The 8,594-nt window shown below is 34.4% G+C and overlaps 1 protein-coding gene across 1 annotated transcript; it reads left to right on the forward strand.

Moving 5' to 3' along the window:
• The first annotated feature begins 216 nt into the window (after positions 1–216).
• On the forward strand, positions 217–2,784 carry LOC141682714 (uncharacterized). The gene is made up of 7 exons (XM_074487409.1): positions 217–336; positions 944–1,051; positions 1,268–1,381; positions 1,465–1,743; positions 1,953–2,066; positions 2,348–2,420; positions 2,513–2,784. Exons 2-7 carry the CDS (start codon positions 989–991, stop codon positions 2,548–2,550), a joined length of 681 nt encoding a protein of 226 aa, XP_074343510.1. The 5' UTR covers positions 217–336; positions 944–988; the 3' UTR covers positions 2,551–2,784.
• The last annotated feature ends 5,810 nt before the right edge of the window (positions 2,785–8,594 follow it).

Raw genomic sequence — 8,594 nt, forward strand, 5'->3', positions numbered from 1 at the left:
CTCTTGGGTACTAATTACCAAAAGAAAATGAGAAACATTTTAAATTAAGACAGAAGGGATTCTTATTTTCTTGGAAATAAATTTAGATATATATTTAATATATAATACATACAATATGTTTCTAAGTTTTTTTAGTTTAATGGAAAATTATATATATTTTTATTAATAAAGCTTATTATTATTATTCTTATTATTATTATAAAAGAAAAGAAATGATTTATTTCATCCCCTAAATTTGTTATTGGGTAAACCTGTAAACCCTAACTGAAGGCAGCATATACTGTATGATATACGGCATAGCATACACACAGAAGCAGCAGGCAACAACTCAATCAGGTTTGCATCTAACTATCTATTTAACAACATTATATCTGTTTGTGGCAGTTTCTTACAAGACTTGTCTGCATTAACTTGTATTTAACTTTAAACAAGTCTCTGTTTGCTATAAGGTTGTTTGCCCCTATTGGCTACACAATTTGTTGCTGCTCAAAGCTAGAATCTTGAATTTAAATAGATATATTATGCTAAGAATGTACTAATTGAACATAAAATGTGATGATATGGTTTTGTTTCTATATGTAATTTTTTGTAGTGGAGTCAAAGTTGGTCTGTGTTTCTGTTCTGATGATTATCATTGTCAAGCTGGTAACAAATAATGGCAGTAATTGATCGATGAATTGCCCGTGAACTTGTAACTTGTAACGAGTAACGCTAGTAATATAGTGGTAAAATTGTACACTAGTAAAGTAATGACAGGGATATAGAGATATCGGGAAGATTGTAATAGGGGAAGTGAGACAGAATAAAAAATTGCTGCTAATGTAAAGTTATCACGTATTGTTTAATTTCTGTCAGTTATTTTTGGTTAATTCATGATCCGATAGGCACACACGCTTTAGATAACATAGACTTATTATTTATAATTCTTTTGGTGTTTATGCAGTTTGGTCATCGATTCAGGTCAATTTTGTTAGTAGGGAAAATTGATATGGAGATGATGACAGATAAAAAAGAAGACTCCTTAGTTCTGGTGAAGCAAGGAGCTGAAGCTGTGAGTTGGATTCAGCCAAATTACTTTTGTTTCTTCTTAGTTGATATCTATTGTGGACATATGTCTTTTAGCTCTCGTGTACTCTATGTATCCTAAATTAGACATTATATAGTATAAGTATAAAGAAAGTGAAAAAATATTGGATGTGAAGTAAACACACACATATGGTTTTTTGGCATTTATATTTTAACTTGCTCTTGTATTATCACTTCCCAGAGAGTTTTTGAGTCGCAGTTTGTTGGGAGGAGATCCATTGTGAAAGAACGGTTTTCAAAGAAGTACAGGCATCCAACTTTAGATTCCAAGCTGACACAGAAACGCTTGAATGCGGTTAGTGAAATGGCTCACTTTTACCACCAATCTTATTTGATGTAACTTTTACTTTAGTCGCTTGGTATGCTTTAATTGTTCAGGAGGCTAGGTGCATAGCAAAAGCTAGACGACTTGGAGTTCCTACTCCTGTTCTTTATGCAGTGGACCCTGTTTTGAACTCCTTGACATTTGAATATGTGGAGGGTCCCTCTGTCAAAGATGTCTTTCTTGACTTTGGGATACATGGTGTCGTCGAGGAGAGAATGGACGATATAGCAATGCAGATTGGTCATGCTATTGGAAAGCTTCATGATGGTGGCCTTGCTCATGGTGATTTGACTACATCAAACATGTTAATCCGTAGTAGTACTAATCAGCTGGTATGTCTTTTATGTACAATTGCATTCTGTAAAATTTGTCTAGTCACCCGTCAAGGATGGGGAAGAGTAGGAATAGGATGCTGTGAGGTTGACAAAGGGAAGGCGTTCGTTTAGACGGGCTTATCTTTGATCGTGTTCTGTTGTTTATTTTGTCTGTTACAGAGGTACCTTTTTATATATATTAAAGGCAGCTTGTAGTCTTTATTCAGGTCCTTATTGACTTTGGTCTGAGCTTTACGTCAGCACTCCCCGAAGATAGAGCTGTTGATCTGTATGTACTTGAGCGAGCATTGCTTTCAATGCATTCTTCTTGTGGAAATGTGGTAAGCTGATAATATCCTATATATACCTTCTCTCCTTAATGCTGAATTTACAATGAAAAGTGGTTTATGAACATCAAGTTGACTATATGATGTTTTCTTATCTGATTTTTAAGTTGTTTTGCCTTAAAATTTCTATGTGATTGGAAAGAGTTTAATTCTCAGCCAAGTATAAGTTGAAAGTTTTTATTTTTTATTTTTAAATGAAGTATAAATTTGTCGGGTAAAAAAGCATTGAATCGTATGTCTTCAAATATATTGATGATATGGTTTTACATGATTAGATGGATAAAATACTTGGGGCATATAGGAAATCGTCAAAGCAATGGTGCTCAACATTAAATAAGCTAGGTCAAGGTATTACTTCAAACCTTGCTGTCTTTTTCAAGTTGGATTATATATCATACATTGTTTGGATCCGCATTTTATAACTGAATTTTTGTTTGCAGTGAGACAAAGAGGAAGAAAGAGAACGATGATTGGTTGAGAGCTGCTTTGTAAATCATTTGGCATTATCTACTGCAAGCTGACATCATGTTATTTCTATACACAATTATAAATTCTTGTAACGTCAATTTTATACTAGGCTATAGACCTCGATTTCATTGTTTTAGAAGGCGGTGACTTGCACTTAAATTACTGTAAACTGGTGGTCAATTGTTACTACTAGTACCCTTCTAAGAATGTGGTATCAATTATGCATTTGTGTGCTTAAACTTTCTGCGGAAGTTGATGTATGTTACTATGCTAACTATGTTTCTTCGTGGCATGTTCACGATGCGGGACAAGATTGTAGAAGCAAATATTTATTAAACAAAAACAAAGATTTATTGATAAGTAATGAAATAAACGTATTCCAAGAATAATTAACCAATATTATTCTTAACAAAGTTTATAATCAAAGTTAAGTAATAATGTGCGGATTACGATGATTATGTAGGAATAGAAATCCTAATAAATAATCTAATGAAATAGACCCCGTAACAATTGTACTTAATTAATAGACTACTAGCCCCGCATTGTAAAATATATAGATAAATACATTATTTATCTTTAGACTAAATATATATAAACAAATTAATAACATATATATTAATTCTTTATTCTCGTTACTCATCATTCTCCCCTTGTTAGAGAAAACTCGAACACGAGTTTTGTAAAAATCAAGAATCACGCATGGATGAGATGGAACCAAGATGAACTTCATGCACTTCTTGGAAAAACGGTTGATGTGCAAAGAACTCAGAGAATTGACATGTCAGCGAAGGGGGCTTACGCAGATTCTCAAGAATAATGAAGTCGATGTGCTCAAACTCAATAAATTATTTCGGGGTTTGGTTTCTTCCACTTGCTCCTTGTCAGAAACCTTTATATGCTCAACTTGGTTAATCTCATTAATTGGATCTTTTGTAACCTGCTTAACTGAATATTCTATAACAGATTCTTCAGTATGCTCAATTGTCATATCTCTCTTGACCTTGTTCTCGTTCTCTCTTAACCTTGTTCTCATTTTCCAAAGATTTAGAGAAAAACAGAAATTTGGAGAGACATGATCCTTAACTGGCAAAAGGAGGGGTAGTTGAGAGAAATGATTTAGTTAATCCTAATGAGCAAAATTTGACTATCAAAAGTCATGATATGAGTGGTATGAGAAGTGATGAGACTACTTTAAAAGATTATTGAGAATTAAATGGTTCTTTGTTTGATTTTGCAGGTGCCCAGAGTCCAAAAGTTGTTGATCCACAACATGTAGTCCCTAAGTTACACTCTGATGCACCAAGTGTTGATATTCTCCCTGCAGGAATAAATGATGATTCTATCATGCAGTCCACTCCTATCTACACAACACCAATTGTTACAATCCCTGTTGTGATTGAGTAAGTACAACAATCCATTTCTACTATTATATTATCTTTAACAATCTATGTTGTTGATGATGCTGAAGTTGCAGAACAGTCCATTCCCTCATCACCACAAATTTCAACTGGGAATGAAATTTTAGAGCTAAATGTCGATGCTCTAGCCCTCATAGCCCCTATCCATGAAGATGCTGAATTAAATACCGATGCTATGGAAGTTTCTGAAGTAGCTGGTTCAAATACTGCTCCAATTCCTGATTCTCACTTGAACTCTGATGTTGAAGATGAAGTGGCACAGAGGTTCAAGGAACCTGATGATTATAGTCATGGTAGTGAGTCTAATGATGTGGATAATATTGATGTCTCTAAAAATAATGTGACACTAGACTCTGATGAAGATCTAGATGAGATCATCTTTCCTGAATAAATGCTTGAAAGGGAAAGAAATATGAAGATGGCTGAGTTGGATAGAGCCAACACTAAGAAGTACTTGGATGAGGAATGTGTATCAAAACGGAAGGATCCAAACTATCCAATCACTGTTCATCATGCTTCTCAACATTTGGAGAGAGCTGAGAAATAGATAAAAAATTCCGATGTGCTCCCCCATCTCAAAGCTTCAACTTTAATGATCAAATTCATTCATTTCACTCAGGCCAAGGCTGACTCTCAAATGAAAAAACTCAAAGATGCCTTTCATGAGGTTAAGTTCAAGTAAGAACATGAATTCCAAAAGCACTTGAAGCCCATCATTTCCAAACAAGACAAAATTGAAGCCAGTCAGGCTAGGCTAGAAGCCACTTAAAACAAGATGTATGGGCAATTAGATGAAGTCCAGAAGCCTATGGTAGGCTGAAGATCAGAGTTGTGTGAAAATATTGAGGAGTGACAATGCCACAGAATTCAGAAATGCAACTTTAACTGAATTCTGCAAAGAGAAAGGCATTGTTCAAGAATTTTTAGCTGCTAGAACACCTCAGCAAAATGGGGTAGTTGAGAGAAAGTATAGAACACTAGTAGAGGCTGTTAGAATAATGTAGCAGGATGCCAAACTGCCAACCAGTTTTTGGGAAGAAGCTGTCAATACTGCATGTTACACTCAAAACAGATATCTCATTAACAAGAATATTGGCAAATCACCTTACTCAATCGTATCTAAAAGAAAGCCTAATGAAAAGTATCTTCATGTGTTTGGTAGCAAGTGCTCTGTTTTAAAAGACAACGCTGAATATATGGGAAAATTTGACTTTAAAGTTTTTGAAGCAATTTTTCTGGGATATTCATTGGATAAAACTGCCTGCAAAGTCTATGTGCTTGAACAAAAGAAAATTATGAAAAACACAAATATGACTTTTGATGACGACAAGTGTCCAGACTTGGAATGCCTTGATGCAAATTAAGCTGAGGCCCTTAAATTTGAAAATCTCAATATTGATTGTGATCCTGAAGATGAAGTTGAATTCAACACAAGCAACAGAATTAATGAAGAGTCAGCTGAATAAGTGAATCATCAGAATGGAAGGTCATCTCAAACACCTGATTTTGATAGCACAAACTCAGGGGGAGAAAATAACATTACCTGAAGTAAATATCATGTCATTCCAGCATAATATACGTGAAAAAGGGTATAGAGGTGGACGAGGCCAAGGTCGGTACTGTGGACGTGGTCGGAGCCACGGGCATTTTCGTCCATATAACAACTCTGGTCACCAGAAGTGGCAATATGAATCACAGAGTAAAAGAAAGGCACCACGAGGAGGAAAAACTGAAAATATTTGCTATAGGTGCGGCATGGATGGGCACTGGACATGTAATTATCATGCTCCAAATCATCTTGTTAATCTAAACCAATCTTCTCAATAATCAAAAGAGAAAATGGTAGAAGAAAATTTCGCCAACAATAACATAGATGATTTCCCGAGAATCATAAATGAAGGAATAAGCATTAGTGGTCCGAATGAACCTAAAGAAACTCCCATATGGGAGGCTAAAGATTAGTTTCATATATTTACTATAGTAGTGTGTATTGTGTGCTATATTTTGTTTGAACTATGTAGTGTGGTATGTTCTTATCAAATAAATTATATTTCTTAATTATATATAGAATGGATTCTGAAGATATATGCATTGCTGATTGTGGTACAACTCATACGATTCTACAGAACCGAAAATATTTTACCCATATAACCAAAACCGAAGCTCAAGTTGGAACGATTTTCGGCGTATCTAATATAATCGAAGGTATTGGAATAGTTAGTTTCGCCTGATCTAATGGTACCCACATACACATTCCAAATACATTATATTCTAGTAAGTCTACTAGAACTCTTCTTAGTTTTAAAGATATCCAACTCAATGATTTTCACATCGAAATTACCTCTGAGGCTGATAGAGAATATTTATTACTTCCGCTAATCCTAGAAACAAGAAAATATTAGAAAAGTTTCACTCACTTTCCTCAAGAATATATATGATAAAAATTAGAACTATTGAGTCACACAATGTCATTGCTTCCAAACTCATAGATCCAAAATCTTTTACACTTTGACATGAAAGATTAGGTCATCCCGACGTCTCTATGATGCGTCGTATTATAAATAATTCTATTGGTCATCCTCTTAAAGATTTTAAAGTTCTTTCCAACAATGACCTTCCATGTTCAGCATTTTTTTAGGAAAATTGATTACTCGACCATCCAATACTAAAGTTCAACTTAAAAGCCCAACTTTTCTAGAAAGGATCCAAGGAAACATATGTGGACCTATACACCTATCATCTGGCCCATTTAGGTACTCATGGTATTAATCGATGCCTCAACTAGATGGTCTCATATTTGTCTTCTATCAACTTTTAATGATGCTTTTGCAAAATTACTTGCCCAAATAATCAAATTACAAGCTCAATTCCCAGATCATTGCATTATGTCAACTCGTTTAGATAATGCCAGTAAATTCACATCTGCAACCTTTGTCGACTATTGCATTTTTGTAGGAATCTCAATTGAACACCCAGTTTCTCATGTACATACATAAAATGGGTTAGCCGAGTCATTTACCAAAAAACTCCAACTTATAGCAAGACCACTATTGTTGAAAGCAAAATTACCTACATCTATTTGAGGTCACGCAATAATTCATGTTGCTAATATTATTAGGATTAGACTAACTTCCTACAACCAACATTCTCCGCTACAACTGGTACTTGGTCAAGTTTCTAATATTTCTCACTTTAAAATTTTCGGAAGTGCTGTATATGTACCGATTGCTCCACCACAAAGATCGAATATGGGAGCTCAAAGAAGAGTAGGTATCTACGTTGGTTTTGATTTCACATCTATAATTAGATATGTGGAGCCTCTAACCGGAGATTTATTTACCGCAAGATATAAAGATTGTCATTTTGACGAGTCTATGTTTCCTCATTTAGGGGGAGGTAAACATTCAAATAAAGTTAATCCTGACATAACATGGAATACATCAATATTATATTTTCTAGATCCACGTACCGGTCAATGCGAACTTGAAGTTAAAAGAATTATCCATATACAAAAAATCGCAAATCGAATGCCTGACGTATTTAACGATTCTAGAAATATAACTAAATCTCATATACTTGCAGTAAACACTCCAACTAGAATAGATATACTAATTCAAAAATCAGATACAAAAGAACTGGTTACAGAATCAAAGTCACGCCTGAAGCGTGGTAGACCGGTCGGTGCAAAAGATGTTGCACCACGAAAAAGAAAAATAAAGAAAATTGCCCCTGAAGTGGCACATGCTATAGAAGAAGCAAATACCCCTAAAGTGGTATTATCTCCTGAAGAGATTCCAGTCCCCGAAGATATAGTATTAAAAAATCATGAAATTTTAATAAATTATGTGCATGATATAAAATTATGGGATGGAAGTAAAGCCATAATCGATGATGTAAACGTGTATTCTGCGGCATTGGGTGTCGTCCTAAATTATGATCCTGAATCACAAAGTGTAGATGAATGTCGTCGAAGAAAAGACTGGATAAAATGGAAAGATGCAATCCAAACATAATTAAATTCATTGTGTAAAAGAGAAGTATTTGGACCTGTTGTCCAAACTCCAATCGGTGTGAACCCTGTTGGGAATAAATGGGTATTCATAAGAAAATAAAATGAAAAGAATGAAATTATGAGATATAAATCCCGACTTATAGCACAAGGGTTTTCTCAAAGACCTAACATTGATTATCGAGAGACATACTCGCCAGTGATGGATGTAATTACGTTTTGTTTTATATTAGGTATGACATCTAAAGAAAAATTAGAAACACGTCTTATGGACGTTGTTACTGCATACCTGTACGGTTCACTTGATAGTGAAATTTTTATGAATATCCCAGAAGGTTTAAAAATGGATGAGTTCAAGAAACCTCGTCATATATACTCTATTAAAATTCAATGATCATTGTATGGAGTGAAACAATATGGTCGTATGTGGTATAACAGACTTAGTCGTTATTTACAAAAGAATGGGTATATTAGTAACCAAATTTCTCCATGTGTCTTTATCAAAAAATCACAATATGGTTTTGTGATTATTATTATATATGTGGATGATTTAAATCTTGTAGGAACATCTACGGAAGTTAATGATGATGTCATATACCTAAAGACAGAGTTTGAAATGAAATACCT

Source organism: Apium graveolens, chromosome 9 (assembly GCF_009905375.1).
Source record: "Apium graveolens cultivar Ventura chromosome 9, ASM990537v1, whole genome shotgun sequence".
Lineage (NCBI taxonomy): Eukaryota > Viridiplantae > Streptophyta > Magnoliopsida > Apiales > Apiaceae > Apium > Apium graveolens.